This window comes from Mobula birostris, chromosome 6 (genome assembly GCF_030028105.1).
Source record: "Mobula birostris isolate sMobBir1 chromosome 6, sMobBir1.hap1, whole genome shotgun sequence".
NCBI classification, from domain to species: domain Eukaryota; kingdom Metazoa; phylum Chordata; class Chondrichthyes; order Myliobatiformes; family Myliobatidae; genus Mobula; species Mobula birostris.
Genome location: NC_092375.1, coordinates 181118686 through 181142480, shown reverse-complemented (window position 1 = coordinate 181142480; position 23795 = coordinate 181118686). Strand labels below are relative to the sequence as shown.

General features: G+C 40.2%; 1 protein-coding gene across 1 annotated transcript in view; it reads left to right on the top strand.

The window, feature by feature from the left end:
• The window catches only part of LOC140198770 (adenylate cyclase type 10-like), a 124929-nt gene that overhangs the window by 71255 nt on the left and 29879 nt on the right, over positions 1-23795 (top strand). The window contains exons 22-27 of the mRNA XM_072259779.1: positions 1114-1428; positions 7486-7587; positions 10773-10809; positions 10896-11112; positions 18355-18495; positions 20392-20567. Coding sequence (XP_072115880.1) covers positions 1114-1428; positions 7486-7587; positions 10773-10809; positions 10896-11112; positions 18355-18495; positions 20392-20567 — 988 coding nt within the window. The remainder of the gene's footprint in view (positions 1-1113; positions 1429-7485; positions 7588-10772; positions 10810-10895; positions 11113-18354; positions 18496-20391; positions 20568-23795) is intronic.

Below are 23795 nucleotides of genomic sequence, written 5' to 3'. Positions count from 1 at the left end.
TGGATAGTTTTCCTATTATTGTGATGCTGGATATTGATGTGTGGCTTTCACCTGCACTGACACTGATGCATGCTGCTATTTGAACCCCTCTTTCCTCTATTATATTTTTATTTCCTTTTTTTTCCAGGAAGCTCTTCGATTTAGTATAAGGAATTGTTATAGATAACTGTGTTCTGTGCAGATAAAATGTAATTTCTCATTTCTTAACTCATTTTTTAAATAAAATATAAGGCTGGAAGGAGGCTATTCGGACAATCAAGTCGCTGCCAACTCTCAACATTCTTTTTTGTCTCTTTCCCCCACTGAAATGACTGTGTAATCCATTTTCTCTCAGATACTCACCAACTCTCCCCCAATTCTCCCGCCGCTCATCAACATTTGGGGTAATTTACAGTAACTAATTAACTTCAAACAGCCAAGCTGCATGATCACCAGGAGAACATGCAAAACACCACAGCTGACATCCTAGGTCAGGATTTAACCCAGGTTGCTGACTGTGTGAAGCTGCAGGGCAACCAATTCCATATAGTACTGTGCAAAATCTGAGGCACATGTAAAGTGAAGTTGCTTTCAAAAATAATGAAATAAAGTTTCCAAATATCAAAAGATTTGCTATAAAGAGCAGAAAACAGTAAACAAAAAAAAAACTAAATCCAATCAATATTTCTTGTGACCATCCTTTGCCTTTAAAACTGCATCAATTCTCTTAGGTACGCTGTTGTGCAGTTTTATCAGAAAATGAACTGGTAGGTTCATGGTGAACTTGCCACAGTTCTTTTGCAGACTTTGGCTATCTCGTTTCTGTCTCTCCAGGTAATCCAGACAGCCTCAATGATGTTGAGATCAGGGCTCTGTGGAGGCCATACCATCTGAAACCATATGAAAATTCTTGGGTGCCTGAGACTTTTACATATTATTATTATTATTATATATATATATATATATATATACATACAGAAAATAGTTTCTTCATCATTGTTTAGAAAATGGGGGGGGGGAGCACAAATTAATTCCAAAATAAAGAAATAATTCCAAAAGATTAGTGGACAAGATGACAGTGTACGGTTCCATTAATTTGCATCAAATTATAAAAATGGACATTTCTGCTTTCAGATTTACGAGAGAAAGCTGCTGTTTGGAGCTGCAAAGTGATGCGATTCTGTATTGCCCTTGTGCATGAAACAGCCAACGACCTGTGGCTGAAAGAGCAGAAAAAGTCACTTCACTTAAAGTGCACGAGATTTTTGGAGAACGCCGCTCGAAAATGCAGCAGCTGTGGAGGGGGTGACTTTATTTATGAGCACCGATCTATGGTAAATTTCAGTGTTGCTGAAAGTGAAAGCACCGTTCAAAGACGAAGAGAATTATATACCACAATCAGTTACGGAAATATACGAAGCTTTTCTCCGGAGAAAATTAGTGACCAAGGTAATCAAGTTCTATCCAATAAACCATTAAATATATAGGTAGAGATAAATAGTGGAGATGAGCACCTCCACTCCAACCACCGAAAGTAGACCTTCCCGTTTCCCATTCCCATTGAAAGTGTTGGTCCACGGCCTCCTCTTGTGCCAAAATGAGCCTACCATCAGGGTGGAGGAGCAACACCTTATATTTGACCTGGATAGCCTCCAAACTGATGGCATGAATAACAATTTCTCCTTCCAGTTAAAAAAAAATTCACACCCCCACCCCTCTTCTGTTCACCACTCTGGCCTCTTATCTCTTCTCACCAGGCCATCACCTCCCCCTGGTTTCCCTCCTCCTCCCCTTTCCCCAGTTGTATCCTCTCCTGTCAGGTTCCTTCCTCTCCTGCAATACGCAATGTTCTGGAGGAGCTCAGCTGGTCAGGCAGCATCTGGAATGGGAAATTAACAGCCAATGTTTTGGGCCGGGACCCTTCAGCAGGACTGGAAAGGAAAAGGGGAAGAAGTCAATAAGAAGGTGGGGAGGAGGGAGAAAGCAGAACAAGGTGGCAGGGGATAGGTAAAACTGGGAGGGGGAGGGGGAAAATAAAAGGCTGGGAAGTTAGTCGGTGGAAGAGATAAAGGGCTGGAGAAAGGGGGAATCTGACAGGAGTGGACAGAAGATCATAGAAGAAAGGGAAGGAAGTGGAGCACCAGAGGGAGGTGATAGATAGGTAAAGAGATAAGGTGAGAGTGGGAATTGGGAATGGTGAAGGAGACAGGGAGGCAATTACCGGAAGTTTGAGAAATCAGCGTTCAGGTTGGAGGCTAGCTAGATGGAATGTAAGCTGTTGTTCGGCCAACCTGAGTGTGGCCTCATCATGACAGTAGAGGAGAGGCCATGGGTTTACATGCTGGAATGGCAATGGGAAGTAGAATTGAAATGGGAGGCCATCTTGAGATCCTGCTGTTTCTGGCAGACAGAGCATAGGTACTCAGCGAAGCGGTCTCCCAATCTGCATCGGGTCTTCCCAGTGTACAGGAGGCCACACCGGGAGAGTGGGTAGAGTAGATGACCCCAACAGAATCGTGAGTGAAGTGTCACCTCACCTGGAAGGACTGGTTGGGGCCCTGAATGGTAGTGAGGGTGGAGGTGCAGGGGCAGATGTGGCACTTGTTCTGCTTGCAAGGAGAAATGCCAGGAGGGAAATCAGTTGGGGGGGGGGGGGGATGAGTGGACAAGGGAGTCATGTAGGGAGTGATCCCTGCAGAAAGTGGGGAGCCAGGGTATGATGTGCTTGCTGGTGGGATTCCATACCCCACCACCAAGCACATCTTACCCTGTCCTCCCACTATATATTAACAAAAAAATCACAATATTCCAGTGATATTAAAGCTGATCTGTTTCTGATTCTGAATACTTCTGGAGTTGAAAGAGCTGTGGAAAATCCCTGAGATGGAAACATCTTGTCCAGGAAAAGGTGAGGGGGGGGGGGAATTGTCATTTCTAATGTATTTCTCCATCACTTCTGCTATAAGTCTTTGTTCTACATATTATCACAGCCATTATTCATGAATAATTGAATTAACTTTATTATTTACATCCTTCATATACATGAGGATTAAAAATCTTTACATCTCTGTCAAAATGTGCAATGTGCAATTTACAGTAATTTATAATAAATAGTATGTATAACAGGATAGTCAATGTAACATAGAAATACAGTTGCGTCAGCATGAATTAAGCAGCCTGGTGGAAGAAGCTGTCCCGGAGCCTGTTGGTCCTGGCTTTTATGTTGCGGTACTGTTTCCTGGATGGTAGCAGCTGGAATAGATTGTGGTTGGGGTGACTCAGGTCCCCAATGATCCTCTGGGCCCTGTTTACACACCTGTCTCTGTAAGTGTCCCGAATAGTGGGAAGTTCACATCTACAGATGCGCTGGGCTGTCCGCACCACTCTCTACAGAGTCCTGCAATTGAGGGAAGTACAATTTTCATACCAGGCAGTGATGCAGCCAGTCAGGATGCTTTCAATTGTGCCTCTATAGAAAGTTCTTAGGACTTGGGGGCCCACACCAAACTTCTTCAACCATCTGAGGTGAAAGAGGCGCTGTTGTACAAACCACATGAGGTCCTCAGTGATGTTTATGCTGAGGAATTTAAAGCTGTTCTCCCTCTTAACCCCAGATCCATTGATGTTAATAGGGACTAGTCTGTCTCTATTCCTCCTGTAGTCCACAACCAGCTCCTTTGTTTTTGTGACATCGAGGGAGAGGTTGTTTTCTTGACAGCACTGTGTCAGAGAGATGACTTCCTCTCTGTAGGCTGCCTTATTTTTGTTTGGGATTAGGCCAATCAATGTAGTATCGTCAGCAAATTTAATTAGCAGATTGGAGCTATGGGTGGCAACACAGTCATGGGTACACAGAGAATAAAGGAGGGGGCTATGGACACAGCCCTGAGAGACATTTGCGTTGAGAGTCAGAGGGGTAGAGGTGAGGGAGTCCACTCCTACCACCTGCTGGCAATCTGGCAGGAAGTCCAGGATCCAGCTGCTCAAGGCAGGGTGAAGGCTGAGGTCTGAGCTTTTTGACAAGCCTGGAGGGAATTAATAGTGTTGAATGCTGAACTGTAGTCCAAGAAAAGCATTCTCATCCTATGCTGTTCCAAATACTGATTACTTATTTTCTGTTACTGTATCACTATTAATTTTAAAGACACCTACATTATTTTGGTAGTCCTTGTTTTTCAAATAATTGTAAAATAAAAAATGTTGATATGTATATCCATTGCAAATTTCTTTTTGTATTCTATTTGTAACGCTGTTACTGTAGGCTGGTAATGAGTTAGCTATTAGTGTGAACTCGAGCTAACAGCAACATAACTCGACAATGCACGGGAATAATGATGAAAGAGGTCATTTCAATTAAATAAACATGTCTAGAGTAAATATGATTTTGGTATACACAAACATAAAAGTTTGAATGTTCCTTCCAAGGGAATATGAAGGCAGTTACTATATGAAAATTTACCGCTCACCAGGAAGCAACAATTTAACTCACACCAGTATAAACTTAGATCGAAAATGTATTAACGAAATTTTTTAAACTATAACAAACACAATAATACTATGTAATGCAAATATATAAGACCCTGTCCCAGGAAACAAATATTCATGCAACTTCCAAAGGAAAAAATTGCCGAATTTTCTTCAACATTGTACTCTCACTAGTTTACTCAAGTTACCTGCACATTTTCCTTGAGACCATTGTCTGCATGAGGATTTTCCAACATCAGTATCTGTCCTTCCAAATAGGTTCTGTGTTCTTCTCTGATTTCCATTCTCCTTCGATCCCACCCTCTCCCTTTTTTAAAAAAATGGCTTCCCCATTCTTTTTCCGTGCTCTCTCCAAAGGAAAATGTTAACTAGACAAATCTTATTGGCTAGTTCAACAGGCCCAACTTAATTGTATAATGTAATTAAAGGAATCCTTATTGAAATTTGAGATAACCTGCAGAAAATACAAAATACCCAACAGCATTGTCACGTACCCCGTGACGGGGATAAAGAACCAGCAGAAATAGAAACCACTTTGGAGTCTCGTATTGCTATAAGCTAATAATATTTATTAGTAACTACGCAATACAGTAATATCAAAGTAAATAAATCACACAGCTTAGCAATGATTATATAAAAAAGTAAGTGTGGAATATGTATGTATGAAAACCAAGCTTCTTTAAGTCTAGGGGTAAAAAGATACAGTCTTACGATGTTGAGTAAAGTTCAGTTCGTGGTATTTAGTTGAGTAGTGATGGAGAGAGAGAGAGAGTTGAGTCTTCAGGTGAGCTGATGCCGTTGATCTTCTCGTCGTCCTCCGAAATCCTTTATAAGTCACCGACTGTGACTTTAACCGGGGGACCGGTTTTCCTGTGATGGAGCTATCACCCCGGCAAGGGTGGACACATAGACAACTCCCCACCAGTCAACCCCTTCTCCTTCACTGGAATTGCAATTTGGAATTGATCCGCCTGATCGATCCTCTAAAACCCACTTTCTCTGCGGGCACAACAATGCTCATTCAGTGTCCAGGTCATGTGTCTGAGTTCAAAGAAAGAGTCCCTCCTTCCTTTGTCTGTAAAGGAGTACACAAGCAGGCAACTGTCCTTGAAGAAATATCAACAATCTGCCTTTGGTCACCATAGCAACTTACGAGCTGCTCGGTGCTGTCTCCAACTCCAAACTCAGTAGAAGTCCAAAGTTACTACCAATGCCTTAAAGTGACAGTCCAATCGTTGATCTTCGTCTCTCTCCAAACAGTTAATAGGGGCACCCCTGGATCCCCTCACAAGCATAACTATATTAATAAAATAAAACATTGTCTTAAACCAGGGTATTACATATTATTCTAGAATGCTGTAACTGGCTATAATATCATCTTTTGTAATTTTTGTCTGATCACCAGGATCTTCACTAGACTTTGCCTTCATGTAAATTCTTTCTTACAGCTAGATGTTACCATTTAGTTTATAGTTATCCAAACCAGCTTGAATTGTAATCTGCCTGCTGGAACAAAAAATACTTCATTTTGTATATTAAATTCTCAGGTCTCTTCCACAATTTCATCCATTCACTGATTTGTTTAGCCTACTAGAATAGAAGTCTGACATAACAAATTCAGAAGGCAAAGCTGAGGATGAATGTTGAAATTAAAACTATGATTTAATGTTTCTTCAATGCCTTTGTAAGTCAAAGACATTTAATAGCAATTGCATTTGAAATGAAAGAAAACAAACTATTTTAAGTCTATTATAAAATTCAGAAATTTAGGCAGGAGAATGGGGTTGAGAGGGGAATGGATCAGCCATGATGAAATGATGGGCCAAATGGTTTAATTCTGCTCCTATGTCTTATGGTCTAAGTAATTAAAAACATTAAAGCAAATAATATTTCCCTTTTCCCTCTCAATCAGTCAAGCTGAATTCTCCATTAAAATAAGAGTTTCAAATCTTACACCAAGTTTATCTGGTACAGTATCTGAGGGGAAATTCCACATTGTAATGTAAATGTCAATCTTCTGGAATATATTTTATTTGTTAATTTATTTGTAGTTTTAATTTACTTTGTGTTGTGTATGAGTTATATACACGATGCTGTGCACTTTGGTCCGGGGGAACATTGTTTCATTTGGCAGCGTACATGTATACGATTGAATGACAATGAGCTTGAACTTGCTGAAGAACTATGGCAAGACAACAGAATCTAGCACCAGAAGATGATGGCAGATTCAGAGCCTTGAATCTATTAGTAAGCTCTGTACTCAGCAACTGTAAATATGCTTGGGATTTGAGCCAGTTTAAATCTCTGAATGTCTGCATTCCCTTCAGAAACGTTAGTTACTGCTGGCAGATTTGGCTTATTTTGTTTTCTTTGAGGTAAATATTCATGCACAGTTGGGCTGTTACCTTGCTCTGGCACATTGTATATTACTAAATCTAATATGGCACTTGCCTATCACTTCCTCCTGGTGCCCCTCCTCCCTCCCTTTCTCCTTTGGTCCACTCTCCTCTCCTATCAGATTCCTTCATCCCCAGCCCTTTACCTTTCTCACCCAGCTAGCGTCACCTATCACCTTCGAGCTGTTCCTCTCCTCCTCAGCCCAGCTTTTTATTCTGGAGTCTTCCCCCTTCCTTTCCAGTCCTGAAGAAGGGTCTCGGCCCAAAATGTCAACTGTTTTGTTCATCTCCATGGATGCCGCCTGACCTGCGGAGCTTGTCCAGCATTTTGAGTGTGTTGCTTTGGATTTCCAGCATCTGCAGAATTTCCTGTTTTGGGCCAAATTTCTTGTTGGTCTCAGAATATGATCACGTACTTGCTCTAGATATGTACTCCTTTCAGGCCTTAAAATAGAAATCTCTAAAGGGGTTAGAGGAAAGCATGTCAAAAATTCAGTATATTATTCTTTTTGAAAATAATGTTGCCCTTGTCTTGCGATGGCCCGGTTGAATATTTCTGAGGTTGAAATTTTATTTTAATAGGGCATGTTGTTTGAAATAATTTCAGTCATTTTCTTTTCTCTAGATCTTCCTTCAAAACATATGAATACAAGCATTGTTAACATACACCATGGAGACACATCAATTAACCCTTCCTCCACTAACATCTCCAAATCCTTTGACCAAGGTAATGAATAAAAATAGTGTTAAAATAGAATAAAGGATACAATAGCTAAGATTGGTGTGAATTACACCCTGAATGCAGGTTGGGTCCGGGTGCAGGTCGAGGGGAGTAGGCAAAATGGTTCAGGGCGTACTAATTGGGCCAAAGAGCCTGTATTTTTCTATGACTCTATGAATGCATGCCAATCCAAATTTGCAGAATTCATATTTTAAAAAAAATGTCAAAAAAGGCAATTATCCTTGTGCGGTGCATCTTCATGAATACTTGTAACAATGCCATTCCCTCAGGTTTCTATCATTAGCTGTCAAAAATTCTTGCTATTTCTTGTTTTAGATCATTAATTGTTCCCCAAAGATGGAAAGATTATTCATCTTTGGTGGTCCATTTTATAGCTAAAATATTTAATTCTCTCAATAATTTTCATTTTATTTTGATTAAATAACTTTCATTTCGGCATGTGAAGAGCGGCTCCTGTTGGTTAGAGTCGATCATGGATTTTGTGTCCTAGATACAAAATCCATGATCGACTCTAACCAACAGGAGCCGCTCTTCACATGCCGAAATGAAAGCCGGGGCAGTACAATATGAAGAGCAAGCTGTTGCCCATGTAGCAAGCTCCCCCTCTCTACGCATCTGATGAACTCAAAGGAATGGCAGAGTCTGATACACAGTGTCGCATGAGTTGCCAGTCAATGTTGAATTCAATATAGGACTGCCTTAGGGGGCTCCAGCTCTGCATTTTTCCCTCAGGGTTTGGCCAGTTCTATCCTTTGATGTTCTGTGGTTCATTCCTGAAGCCTTCCCCATGAGTGGGTATAGCGGCAAGGCAACGGAGTTTGAGATCCATATTTTCCTTCTCATAGACGAGCTGCAAACCATGGCTTACGATACCCACTGGTATGTAAGTATATAAGTATATACCCACTATGCCCGAAGTAACTGGTTTTGAGATGCCAGTAACCCGCCTTTGCCCCTTCTCCTGTCAGTAGAAGTGGTTCTGCCCGGCTCAGTAGCTAAGTCACACATGAAGGCCAGGAGCTGGACTTCGTAGTCAAAGGCTATTTGAGGCACACACCATTGGGAACATTTAATAGATAGTGGGAGCTTATCCCCACTACCACCCCCAGCTATAACAGCCTTAAGGAACTAATGTAAAAAGAGTATTCAGTAAATTATATACATCATGTAGTGTCGTATTAATGAGATCTTGCTTTCATAGATTCGTTCTCCTGAAGGAGAAAGAGAATTAAATTCCTCCTACCTATTTGTTCCTTTATAAGATTATCAATCTCCACACTGTGTTATTGTTCTAAAATCATTGTTTGTGCCTTTGATAGCTTTAATTTTTATATTCCAGTGTTTTCAGGGCTATATTACGACTTTCCACCAACATAAAACTGAGATTATTAGATATTGCTATGGAAACCCTCTCAATTCCTATTATTGCTTGGCCCTTACCCCAGTGCTCACTCACTTCCACTTTCTCCTAAACTGACAGTACCTAGATTTTAAATTTCTGATCCCTACTTTTTAAGTTCCTACATGGCCTTCCCCTATTTCTATCTCTCCAAGCCTCACAAACTTCATCGCCCACCCAGATTCTTGACCAGTTCTAGCCTTTCATGTTCTGTTGTTCATTCCTCCACCTGCAAGTTGCTGAAGTTTCATCTGCTTTGGGGTTATTTCATGAAAAATTCTGCATTTCTTCATATTTCTTTTCTCCCCTAGAACAAACCTTAAGCCATCTCCTTTTCTTTATGCTGTTCCATTCTGTGCCAATAGTTTGTTGTATGTCAGGTTTCTTTGCTAATGTCTGTCTGTCTGTCTAGGTACCATATCCGATGTGGACTTTGGTGGCCATGGTTTTCCATATAGGTCTATCCTTCGTTTTTTGGATGACTTCCATTTCCTCGATGTGTAGCCACCTGGCTATGCTTTTGATGTACAGAAGCCGAGATCTTCCTCTGGGTTTACTCCCCTCAATCTTTCCAGAGAGTATGAGCTTTTCTAGTTCATCTTTCCGCATGATGTGTCCTGGGAATCTGAGTTGTCTTTCTCTTATTGTTGGTATGAGTGATCGAACTGCTTGGGCTCTTCTGATCTCCTCTTTTCCTAATGACTGAAACTTATTGTGACATTGTACAGTTTTCTCAGTGTGGTGAAAAGCATGTTTACAAAATTACAAGTGTATTCATAAATGATAGCTGCCCATACCGATCACAAAGTTAAGCAAGTCGAATGAATTCTTCTTGTCACCATCATTTACAACTGCTACATGTCAGCAGTACACCAACCCATAAAGATATTGATGTTCTTGTTGCACGATTTGTTAGTTTTTTTTGTGTGGGAGTTGGGGGCAGTTTGGGGTTGATGTTCTTGTTGCCATCTGGCGCAATTTGTCAGTTTTTTTGTGTGGAGGGAATTTGGGGTGTGCTGTTTGCATGATTTGTTATTTTTGTACAGGGTGGGTTTGATCTTTTTCTTTGAATGACTTCAATGTTCCATGGCTAACTGGAGAAGATAAATCTCAGAGTTGTACACTGCATACAAATGAAACCCCACTGGTTTCCTTGGCTGTGTAAGTCTAGGGAATACACACTCCAGTCCCGCCAGACCTTGAGATTAAGATGGCTCTCCCATGCCAAACCCCAGTTTCTGTGGATGCTGTGTAATTTGGCACCCTGGTACAACTCAGTGCCAAGAAATAACAGACAGCACACTGCATATGGTTAAAGGAATTATTTTTATGAATCTTAACTTAACTAAAGGGTTAGTAAAGAAAAGAAAGAAAAAAAACAAAAAGGGGCCCATTATAATTAAGCAGTCAATTGTGCACAAGTTGGAGCCCAACTCTTCCCAAAGTTCATATTCACTGATCCTCAGTTGATCTCGGCACCTTGCTCCATTGAATCACGGTCCTCCACTGGGTCGAATCCCATGACCAGTTCTCCCCAGCATTTTCTCTCTCCATCTCCTGCTGAACAAAGGACCCAGCTCACATTCCAAAGCACCCGTTATTGCTAACCATAACCCAAACACTGCTTCTACAGAAAGACCATCACGTTAGCAGTGAAACCTTTCCCAGGCTGTTACACAATCTTTGAGAATAAATGAACCTTTGAATCTTTCAACCTTTGATTATGTCTATGTGGAAGAAAATTACAAAAAAATGTATTTTTACTTTTCAGCTCCTACCATAACAAGCACAGAAGTACCAGCTGGCAGGTAAAACATAATGTGAAAACATTTTAACAGTTTGAAAGTTATGTTTTGTTCTATGGATCAATAATCTTCAAAATGCTTCCTTACAGTGGTGATTCAGAATTTATTGAAAGAATAGATAATTTGATCAAAGACTGTGAAGAAAAAGGAAGCCTGTATGCCAATAATTGCGACTGTAATCTAATATTGGAATCTGTTTATTGCCCTCTTGTTCGCCACTGGATGGGAACTGGAAATGTGGCCAAGACATTTTTCTATCTGCTTGAAACTTCTGCAGCTGCTTTGCATGTATCGAATAACTTGATGGTATGTTCTCAGACAGTAAGCATTTTTAAGCAATGGGCAATTCAAGGAGAATCTCTTTGCAAATAGCTATTATTGAAATCTCAAATTGTTTGTGATTGGAGTTGTACCATCAACTGTTTGCGTGAGGGCAGCTTCATTATCAGTTAATAAGCTCAAAACCATTCAGCATAAAACTGTTTGTTTGAAACCCTATGCACTGCGTAAACTTTCATTCATTCCTTCTGTCCTTATGGCTGCATCGTGTGCCATGTATACAATGCACAGTAGTTACCAAGGTAGGCTACCAGAACACCTTCCAAATATGTTATTTCTAATCACCAAGAACTATCAGGCTTATCAGAATGTCACTTTCGCGGTCACATTCCATTCTGTCACTTTTCCTTTGTCTCTGGATCTAATTCCTAAAATTCCGTACCACCAGAACTGTGGGAGTACAGTAAATTCAAAAAGAGGGTTTGCAGTAGTTCAAGAAGGTTGCTGGTGAGCCACCACCAATGGACAATTATAGATGGACTTTAACTGTTCAGAAGAGAGGAGAACTCCATCATCAAGGCTACACTTCATTGGACCCTTGAAAGCGGGGGAAACGCGGGAGACCAAAGGCAGAAATGAGGCCCCTGAACCACACCTAAAGAAGACAGTAAAGAAGATGGCCAAGGACTGTCAGAGATGGAGGACCTTCATTGCTGCCTTAACCACCAGCAGCGTAACAGGCAGTAATTACTTTAACCATTGGGCTTGCTCATGATGTTTACAACCCATAAGTGAATGTTTTAGAGAAGCAAATTTACCTGCTAGTCTGATTGAAGTGCTATTAAAATACTGCAGTATGTGGGCTACAAATTACAATGGGAGTTGGGAAAAGCATGTCAAAATGGCAAGGTTACAATGGGGAGGGAATGGTTTCAATATGCAGGTAGATTGGAAAATCAGGTTGGTGTTGGATCCCAAGAGAGAATTTGTAGAATGCCTATGAGGTGGCTTTTTAGAGCAGATTGAGGTTGAGCAAGTTTGTGATTGAGGTCCAGGTACAATCTGCAGAAAGCCATCTCACGGGCAAAGTGGCTAAACTTAAATCAACGAAAGATGCTCAACTGATATGGCAGTGTTTGAATGCTAACTTAAAATAAAGAGACATGGATGATAACAGGGCTTCACTTCCAGGAGCACTCAGTGCCTTCTATGCTCACTTTTACTGGCAAAATGTGGAGAAATTATTACGACCTCTCTCAGCCCCTGTGTTTTCAGTTACTGAGGCCAATGTGCGAGCAGCCTTCAGAAGGGTGAACCCACGAAATGTATGTGGCCCAGACAGGGTACCTAGCCAAGTACTAAAGACTTCTGCTGATCAACTGGCTGTGGTGGTTACCTTTGCTTCGGCAGTCTGAGGTACCTATCTGCTTCAAGAAGACCACGCATAGCAGTGCCTACAAAGAATGTGATAACCTACCTCAATGACTAGTGTGGGAAGAACTGGGTCCTGTCTGGTTGGCTGCCAGTGACTAGCAGTGTTCCACAGGGGTCGGATTTGGGACCACTTCTTCTCACGTTAAATGGATGACAGAATTGATGGCCTTGTGGCCACGTTTGCAGATGATAGTTGGAGGGGCTGGTGATGTTGAAGAAGCAAGGAGATTGCAAAGGGACTTGGACATAGTGGCAGAATGGGCAAAGAAGTGGCAGATGGAATATACTGTAGTGTAGGGAAATGTATGTCATGTAGTTTGGTGGAAGGAATTTTCTCGCCATGGAGAAAATATTTTATAGATGGGGAGAAGATTCAAAAATCAGAGGTGCAAGTGGACCTGGGAGTCCTTAAAGTTTAACTTTCAGGTTGTGTCAGTGGTAATGAAGGCAAGTACAATATTAGCATGCGTTTCAAGAGGAGTAGAATGTAAGACCAAGGATGTAATGCTGTGGCTTTAAAGGGCATTGGTCAGACCCCACTTGGAGTATTGTGCACTGTTTTGGGCCCCTTATTTATTAAAAGATGAGCTGGGATTGGAGACGGTCGAGAGGAAGTTTACGAGAATTATGCTAGGAATGAAATGATTAACATATGAGGAGCATTTGATGGCTCTGGTCCTGTACTCACTGGAGTTTAGAATAATAAGGGGGAATCTCATTGAAACGTATCAAATATTGGAAGACTTGGACAGAGTGGAGGTGGAGAGGAGGTTTCCTGTAGTGGGTGAATCTAGGACCAATGGGCACAGCCTCAGAATAGAAGGAGATCCATTTTGAACAGCGGAGAAGGATTTCCTTTAGCCAGAGGCTGGTGAGTCTGTGGAATTCATTGGTACAGATGGCTGTGGAGTCCAAGTCATTGAATTTATTTAAGTAAAGGTTGATGGATTCTTGATTACTCAGGGCATCAAAGGTTATGGGGAGAAGGCAGGAAAATGGAGTTGAGGGGATAATAAATCAGCCTTGATGGAATGTCGAAGCAGACCTGATGAACTGAGTGGCCCAATCCTGATTCTATGTCTTAATTCAACTAGAACCTTCCTGGTCTAATATTCTAAGCATTTGCCAAGAAAGGATTGTATCTGGTACACCTTGATTTTGCTGATTATTCTGCTACCTGCAGGGAATCTCTGAGCATTTATTCCAATATGCTTCATTTGGACCGTAAGACAATAAAATACAGGAGCCGAATTAGGCCATTTCCTCGTGGCTGATCCAGTTTCCCTCTCAGGCCCAATCTCCTGCCTTATCCTCGTTATCCCTTCATGCTCTGAACAATCAAGAATCTATCAACCTTTAGCTAAAATATACATAAAGATCTGGCCTCCAAGGCTTCCTGTGGCAAAGAATTCCACAGATTCACCGCTCTCTGGCTAAAGAAATTCCTCCATCTCCATTCTAAAAGGACATCTCTCTACTCTGAGGCTGTCCCTCTGATCTTAGACTCTCCCACCAGAGAAAACATCATCTCCACATCCACTCTATGAAGGTCTTTTACTATTCGATAGGTTTCAATAAGGTCACCTATTATTCTTCTGAATTCTAGTTATTACAGGTCCAAAGCCATCAAATTTTCTTCACGTGACAAGCCATTCAATTCTGGAATCATTTTCGTGAACCTACTTTGAACCTGTCCATTTTTAGCACATCCTTTCTAAGATAAGGGGCCAAAAACTGCACATGATGCTCAAATAAGGTCTCACTGGTCATTATAAAGTCTCAACATTACATCCTTGCTTTTTATTCCATTCCATTGGAAATGAATGCTGACATTGCATTTGCCTTCCTCACCACAGACTCAAACTGCAAATTAACCTTTAGGGAATCTTGCACAAGGATTCCCAATTTAGTTTTTTGTATTTTCTCTCCATTTGGAAAATAGTCAACCCTTTCATTTCTTCTATCAAACTGCATGACCATACACATCATGACACTATATTTCATCTGCCATTTCTTTGTCCATTCTCCTAATCTGTCTGTTCTTTTGTAGCCGCTACATTTCCTCAAAACTATCTGCTTCTCCACCTATCTTCGTATCATCTGCAAACTTTGCAACAAAGCCATTAATTCCATCATCCAAATCACTGATGTGTAGAGTAAAAAGAATCAGTCCCAACACAGACCCTTGTGGAACACTACTAGTCACCAGCAGCCAACCAGAAAAGGCTCCTTTTATTCACACTTTTTGCCTCCTGCCAATCAGCCACTGCTTTATCCATGCTAGAATCTTTTCTTTAATACCATGGGCTTGTAGCCTGTTAAACAGCTTTGTATGGCACCTTGTCAAAGGCCTTTGGAAAATCCAAGTGCACAATATCAGCCAATCTTCCTTTGTCTATCCTGCTTATTATTGCTTGAAAGAATTCCAACAGATTTGTCAGGCAAGATTTTCCCTTGAGGATCCTTGCTGACTACAGTCTATTTTATCATGTGCCTTCAAATACCATGAGACCTCATCTTTAGTAATTGACTCCAGCATCTTCCAGCCACTGAGGTCAGACTAACTGGCCTACAGTCTCCTTTCTTCTGCTCCCTATCCCTTCTTGAGGAGTGGAGTGATATTTGCAATTTTCCAGTCTTCCAGACCCATTCTAGAATCTAATGATCCTTGAAAGAACATGACTAATACTTCCACAATCTTGTCAGCCACCTCTTTCAGAACCCTGGGGTGCACACCATCTGGTCCTAGAGATTTACCTACCTTTGACCTTTCAATTTCCCAAGAGCCTTCTTTCTGGTTATGGTAACTTCACATGCTTCATGACCCCTGACACCTGGAAGTTCCACCATTCTGCTAGTGCCTTTCACAGTGAAGACTGATGCAAAATACTTATTCAGTTCATTCACCATTCTGTTGTCCCCTATTACTACCTCTCCAGCAACGTTTTCCAGCAGTCCGATATGCATTCTTGCCTCGCTTTTACACTTTATGGATCTGAAAAAACTTCTGGTAGCCTCTTTAATATTATTGGCTAGCCTACTTTCGTATTCCATCCTTGCTTTCTTAATGACTTTATAGTTGCTTTCTGCTGGTTTTTAGAAGCTTCCCACTAATTCTTGCTGAATTATATGCCCTCTCTTTGGCTTTGATTTCTCTTGTTAACCACTGTTGTGTCATCTTTCCTTTAGAACTCTTCTTCCTCTTTGGGATGTATACATACTGTGCCTTCCAAATTGCTTCCAGAAAATCCAGCCATTGCTGCTCTGCTGTCATCTCTGCCAGTGTTCTTTTCCAATCAATTCTGGTCAACTCCTGTCTCTTGCCTCTGTAATTTCCTTTACTCCACTGTAATACTGATACATCTGACTTTAGCTTCTGCTTCTCAAATTTCAGGGTTAATTTCAACCATATTATAATCATTTTCCCCAAAGGGTTCTTTTACCTTAAGCTCTCTAATCAATTCTGATTAATTGCACAACACCCAAACCAGAATTGCTGATCCCCTAGTGGGCTCAACCATGAGCTGCTCTAAAAAGCCATCTTGTAGGCCCTCTAGAAATTCCCCCACCAACCTGATTTTCGCAATCTACCTGCATATTGAATACCCCATGACTATTGTAACATTGCCCATTTAGCATGCATTTTCTATCTCCAGTTGTAATTTGTAGGCCACATTCTTACCACTGTTTGGGTGTCTGTATATAATTCCCATCAGAGTCTTTTTACCTTTGCAGTTCCTTAGCTGTATCCATAATGATTCAATACTTCCCAACCCTAGGTCACCTCTTTCTAATGATTTGATTTTGTTTTTTATGAACAGAGCAACACTGCCTCCTCTGCCTTCCTGCCTGTCCTTTCGATACAATGGATTCATTGGATATTAAGCTCCCAGGTATAATCTTCCTTCAGCCATGATTCAATGATGCTTACAACCTCATGCCTGCTAAACCGCAACTGTGCTGGAAGTTCATCTACCTTATTCCGTAGACTGCCCACATTCAGATAAAACACCTTTTATCCTGTATTCACCCTTTTTGATTTTGTCTGCCTTTTATGTTGCAACACACCCTGTTGACTGCAATGGTGCTCTATCAACAGCCTCTCCTCGCTACACATTGTCTCTGTTTGTAAACCAGCTACCTGTTCTTCAGCTCTATTATCCACCTTTCCTGTGATGCTTCTTGCATTAAAATATAGGCAGCTCAGGACATTAATCGCACCATGCTCAACATTTTGATTCCTAACTTTGTCTCAAGTGTTACCAACATCTGCCTCCACAACCTCTCCACTAAGTGTCCTGGCATTCTGGTTCCCATCCCCCTGCAATTCTAGTTTAAAATCCACTACGCATTCCATTTTTTTCTTGTATTCCTCAATATCTGAACTACTTGTATACCATTCTACCAATAGTGATGTAATTTTCAAGATGCAAGGAGCCTACTGTTTAGTGGAACTTTCAGTTACCATTCCTTTTGCTTTACTGCCACTGAGCAAGACTTGACTCAAATTCCACTTTCTCCTGGATCTCATGGTCTTTTGCTTTCCTGATCAATTAACGCAAATTGGTTGTGGTAAAGCTTGTTAAATGGAAGTTAAAATCAAATCACTTATCAATAAATGTGTTATTTAATCAAATGCTTAAGATGAAAATTCCAGCCCCCAAAACCTTAACAATCATAAGAGTGATGTTAAGACTTGGAGAGACGAAACAGAAACAACGAGAGGAAAGCTCTCCTTGATGTTAATGTAATTGTCCAATGTAATCAGTGGAAATTATACATGATCAGTTTTTTTTTTAACATGTGCTTCATCATTTTTGAAAATTATGGATGTGACCTTTAATACTAGATCTGAAATCACATATATGAAAAACAGGCAAGTCAGCTAATTCTGTCTATGATCCTCCCAAATCTCATACTTTCAACTCTGCTGTCATATTTGGCATTCATACTGTGCAAGTTTCCCCAATCAACATCACTAACTACTCTTTTGGTTGTATTGCAAGCAAACTTAAAGGTTTGAAAAAACACAAATTAATTCTCTGTGCATTGAAGATTTGTGCATTTTTTATTTGTTTACACGTTTGGCTTAGCACATGTAATTGCATGCTGTAAAGAGAACTTGCATAGTATACAATAAAATAATGGATATAATTTTCTCAATCTGCTGGCCCATATTTGAGTACATCTGTTGTGCTTTGAATTGCTGAAAATGAATGTTCTATTAATTCACTGGTTTCATACAAAATATTACAAGGAAATAATTAAACTTTGAAATCAACTAAAGCCAGGAAAATCAGTAGTGCAAAAAAGGGAGATGTGTGAGATTTCCCATACCCAATATCTTGCAGTGCCCACAAGCTATGCCTAAAATCCAGGAAGTGCTTTGGAAAACATAATTTTTCAGGATGGTGGTACTATGGCCATTCCCAGTAGATCTGCCATTGGCATGAAGGATAGTTTTATTCCTGTTGCCACACACAATTTGTGGGAGTAAGGAGTGATTAATTCCAAAGAGTATGATCTTAAAATCATATTTAGGGGCTATGCTTATTCACACAGTTAAGCAGAGAACTGTGCAATTTAAGCTCTCCTTAATAAGAAAAGCGGTTCTGAACAAAATAAAGTAAAAATACAGTAGCATTTAGCAAAAAATGCACATCAAATCTGGATGACAGATCAACTGCTTTCAGAAACCATGCTTAGGACAGTTTCCAGAATCTCTAGTAATTATGCAAATACAAACATAATTCATAAAAATAAAGAAACAGCATACAAGGATGTATGACTGAAGTGTTGGATACTTACACTGGATTTGCATGTCTATCTTTATAGGCTCTGTCTTACATAACACAAGCTGAAAATATGCTTAGTCTATTGCATAAAGGCAAACCACCCTTTGAATATGCTGACACTACAAAAAATGTTAAGATGTGTTCCTTTGAACGAGCCTGTGTCTATATTCTCAAAGGAGAGGTAAGAGAAACAATTTTATTTCTGTGTATTATTTATTGTGTATCGTCATTTGGAATTTGTATCAAAGTTTGCCAGGTTCCTTATTGTATCATTAGTGGAACTTCAGAAGTGATTAAAGTGTCTGCCTTTTTGTGGTTCTGCCGAAGTTCAGGAGCTCTTTATTGACTTGCAATCTGCAAGGATTGCTGAGAAGGCCAGAATTTATAGCTCAATCCTGGTTACCCTCAGGAAGAAGCCACTTTTTTGGATGGCTGTGCTTCTTTGGGTGAAAGTTTTCCTAAGTATTGTTGAGTATGAAATTCAAATATTTCGGCCACATGATGGTATGTGCCTTGGCGAGGACCCTATAATTGGAAGTGTGCTATTTACATTACCTCTCGGCCTTGTCACTTTTCATGATTGAAGATCTCAAGATGATCCAGAATCAGAATCCGGTTTAATATCATGGGAATATGTGTGAACTTTGTTGTTTTGCGGCAGCAGTACAATGCAATACATAAAATTGTAAGTTGTAGTGAGAATTGGTTAAATTAAATAAGCAGTGCAAAAAAGAGGAAAAAAGGGAGAAGTAGTGCGGAATTGTTCATGGGTTCAATGTCCATTCATAAATCTGATGGCGGAGGGCAAGAAGCTATTCCTGAGCCGCTGAGTGTGTGCCTTCAGGCTCCTATGGTAGCAATGAGAAAAATGGTAGCTCATGCAGACATGGGATTTTGTGTTTACTGAGAGTCAAAATGAAAATGATGCAATTGTCAGCAAACACAGCCATTTCTAACCTTGTGAAGGAAAGAAAGTTAATCGATGAAGCAGCTGAAGGTAGGTTGGATGCAGAGAAATTCAAAGGAACAATGATTTGCAAAGATGTTGCCGGGACTGGAGTACCTGAGTTATGGGAAAAGGTTGATAGTTTAGAACTTTATTCCCGAGAGCATAGAAGATTGAGGGGAGATTTGATAGAGGTATTCAATATTATGAGGGGTATAGATAGGGTAAAGGCAAGCAGGCTTTTTCCACTGAGCTTGGGTGGGACTACAACTAGAGGTCATGGGTTAAGGTGACATTAAAAGTTTAAGGGGAACATGAGGGGAAACTTCTGCACTCAGAGGGTCACGACAGTGTGAAATGAGCTGCCAGTGCAATTGGTGCATGCAAGCTCAATTCCAATGTTGAAGAGAAGTTTAGATAGGTACATGAATGGAAGGGGTATGAAGGACTATGGTTCCAGTGCAGGTCGATGGGACCAGGCAGTTTAAATGGTTTGGCATAGACTAGATGGGCCAAAGGGCCTGTTTCTGTGCTGTACTTATCTATGATCCTATGACTCTGAGAACAATATTCTTCATTTGTGCAAGGCAAGACTAAGACCAGCGATGTAGAAGGATTCTTCATTGCAGTTTCTGTAACAGTTTTGTTTTACCAGTCAGGGTTGTTGGCTCTGAGCTGAACCTGGAGGACCAGTGGACCACTCTTAGTATGGCCTCTATTCTTTGACCTATTTGGCATAGGTGACCCTACAAAGAGCCAAAGCATAGAGCTCTGACTCCAGCCAACATAGCTCTCTGAGTCATTGAGGCAAGCAAACCTCCAAACCCTACGATAAGATTGTAGTCCTCTTGGAGGATTTCAAAGGTTCAAAGCTCTTCCAAGCTTTATCCGTAGAAAAACAGGAATTTTCATGTTATAATATGTAATGATTTTCTTAACCAACATCAGTCATCATATTGTCTGGAGAATATTGTTTGAAAATGATCTTATGCATAACTATGCATACAGGTAGTTTATTGTATGTTAAAATTCCACATACAATGTAACTTTTGTCTCAGCTTGATCAAGCTAATTAACTAACTCAATTGTACTTGCTGGTTCACTTTTCATTGATTCATTGATCTGTCTCAGGTACAATTTAAGACTGGTCATATGGATGAAGCTGAGAATCTTTTCAAGAAAGGCTTAATGCTGCTGAACAAGAATTTTCCAAATTTCTGTATGGCACAGATAATTACATGTGCTATTGAACAATACAAATATTCCAAGAGGCCACGTGACAGAGATATGTTATCAGACGTCACTAAGTATGAATTGTTTTAATATATTTTGTATAGTGCTTTTATTTTCCTGGCCTGAAAGCATTAATGGACAAGTGCATTTGTAGATTTCAAATATTTATTTATTGAGATATAGCACAGAATTCACCACACCGCCCAGCCATCCTCCAATTTAACCCTAGCTTAATCGCAGGACAATTTGCAATGACCAATTAACTTATCAACCAGTACATATTTGGACTGTGGGAGGAAATCCACATGATCACGACAGGGATATACAAACAGTGGTGGAAATTGAACCCGGGTCACCTGTATTGTACGCTACCCTGCTGCCCAAGATACAAATTTCAGTCCTCTGGAAGCTATTCAGTATTTCCAATTATATTTGAGGAATACAATAGCTTAGTCAGTAGTAGAATATTCGGTGATAGAATTTCCACTTCCACAACTGCTCTGGAATTAGACCAAATCATTGACAAGATCCATCATGAGATTGGAAGCCCCACAGAGATGATTAATGTCATGCTGTAACTCAAAGTACCCAACATTTGCCAAACTGAAGAAAATTGGACTGATAAAACTAACTTCAATGAAGAAAGGAGGGTAAAGTAAATTAACAGGAAGGTATGATTTGTGTATAACATCATTATCCAAAGAAACAAAGACACACCTGGCATAAACTCTGTTTATATATCGGGACTTAATGGAGGAAGTGCCCATACTATTAGTGACATCTCCAGGAAAACAGAATTAAATTTGGAGAGTCTGATGTCACTTGTCCATAATTGCAAGGCATTTGCCTTGGAATCCTTGGGGAATGTATGTCACTATTTAAAAGGTAGAAATTCATTCTTAAAGGAAAAGAATTTACCTGAATTTTCAAGAATGGATAATTATACATGATCTGAACCCCTGGGGGCATCAGAAAGGTGTTTTCCCTGCTGTTTTAATAATTTTTATCCTACTCTGCATTACACTTGCACTAAATTTTATTTCTAGAGTATCAGTGTTTGATATGTGACCCGATCAAAGAGTATCAACCCCAGAATTGTGATGTGTGATCTTGTTTGACTAGACTAATGCAATTAATTTTTTTTTTAGAAAAAGTGGAATAACAACAGATAGGTATAAATATCATCACACTAAACCATAAGTTAAGGATTGCTTTCATGTGTGTTGAGATTTTTAAACACAGCTATCTAATATTATGCCCAATGCTTATTCCAACAAACCATAAGAAATTGGTCATTTTGTTTAGTTCAATTTCATAAGCTAATCAATGGCCTCCTTTCAAAGATAGGATGATGTAGTCTTTGTCCTCTTTCAAAAGTTTATTTGCCTCCTTACTACCATGAATCATTTACACATTTGTATAGCTAAGAAGCTATGGATTCCTTGTTCTTTTATTTTCTTGCATCATCATATGCAAAGAGACATTTTCTTTTCTCTAAAGTGCACACTAGACATTATAGCAATACACTGTAAAAGATGTTTTTACTCACAGCCTATGTAACTGACCACAAAATAAAAGCTGAAGCCGCTGTCGCAGAAATCCCACCATTCACACTCAAGCTGCAATGTTTACATTCATTAATGATGTTATTTACAATCCTAACATATAGCCTGCAGTATGAGAAGTCTTGCTTACATGCCCTCTTGGCTCCAAAAAAGAACTTTTGGAATTGCAGTCTCTCAAGTCTTTTTTTTTGGTTTTCATTGCTTATTTGTATTTTTATTTTTGCTGTTTAAGATTATATATGTTGTAAGATAAATGTGTCACGAACATTGATTTCTTGAACTTCCTGTAATTGCCCCCCCTTCACTATTCCCCATTCCTACTTCCCTCCTTCACCTTATCTCCTTACCTACCTATCATCTCCCTATGGTACTTCTCCCCCTTCTCTTTCTTCCATGGTCTTCTATCCTCTCCTATCAGATTGCCCCTTCTCCAACCCTTCATCTCTTTCAACAATCAACTTGCCAGATCTTTACTTTAATTCTTCCCCCCTCCCAGTTTCACCTACCACCTGCAACCCTGTCCTCCTCCCTCCCCTCTTCCACATCCTTATCCTGACTTCCCTTTCTTTCCAGTCCTGATAAAGGACCTCAGACTGCTTACTCTTTTCCATAGATGCTGCCTGGCCTTCTGAGCATTTTGTGTGTGTTGTAAGACTTCTATTCCCAATATCCTTTCTTGAGACATCCCTACTCCTTGCTGGTATTTGAAATGACGAAGCTGGAAAAGGCACAGTTCATTGGTGTGGGGGAGGGGGGGAGTCCATGCTACATCCAGATTTGGAAGAGGAAACATAGTTGCTGAGAGGTCAAAACATGCATGGTTATATCCTGTTGACTAAGGGCATATCAGAACTACAGTTATTAGCCAGATGGCTCATGCTGAAGTTCTTAACTCTTGCTCTTCACACTGGAGGATGCCACCTGTGGCACCTCCTGAAAGCCAGTAAGTAAATAACTTGCACCCAAGAATGGCAGTTCTCATTGTGGAAGAGTTACAACTACGTTAGGCATTGATTCTTCTGTAAAGATGTTTTTAAAATTATTAATTATTCATTGTGTAAGTGAGGCATAAGCCTAATAAAGCAGGAAGAATTTTTGGGGTGCACTAAAGAGAAGGTCATGAGGCCATCAGCCACTTGTGCCCTTCTATCTATTCCTGCTGGAGGAGGGTGTCTGCTTATGAATGGATTCCCCCTCACCCTCACCCCCTCACCCAATGGTGCTGGAGTCCTGGGCCTTGGACAGGGTTTAATCGACATGGATTGTGGGTTCATGTTAAGATGTGTTTCTGGTTGGTCCTTGTTTTGGTATATTTTTGTGCAGTTTTGACCAGGGCAGGCAGGACCTGCGGTTTACAGATAACGGAGACACAGTGCTGGGTTAGGTTGAAATGAGCTGGACTGATTATGACTGGATCCTTTTGATAATCTTGTGATTGAGTGTTTTATATTCTGTTTTTTGCTCCTAATTTTTTTTCCACTTCCACAATTGTTTTATTTACTGTTTCGTGGCTCTCTGTGGGAAGATGAATCTGAGACTTCTATATGACATACATGCTTTGATAATAATTTACTTCAAATTTTTGGATTCAAAGTAATTGGAAGCATGCAGCTATTTAGAACTTGTATGTCAGAGAAATGCTACATATATTTGGTCTTGGTTTCTCTAGGCATGTAAGTAAGACTTCTCATACTGCAGACTATATGGTAGGATTGAAAATCACATTATTAATGAATA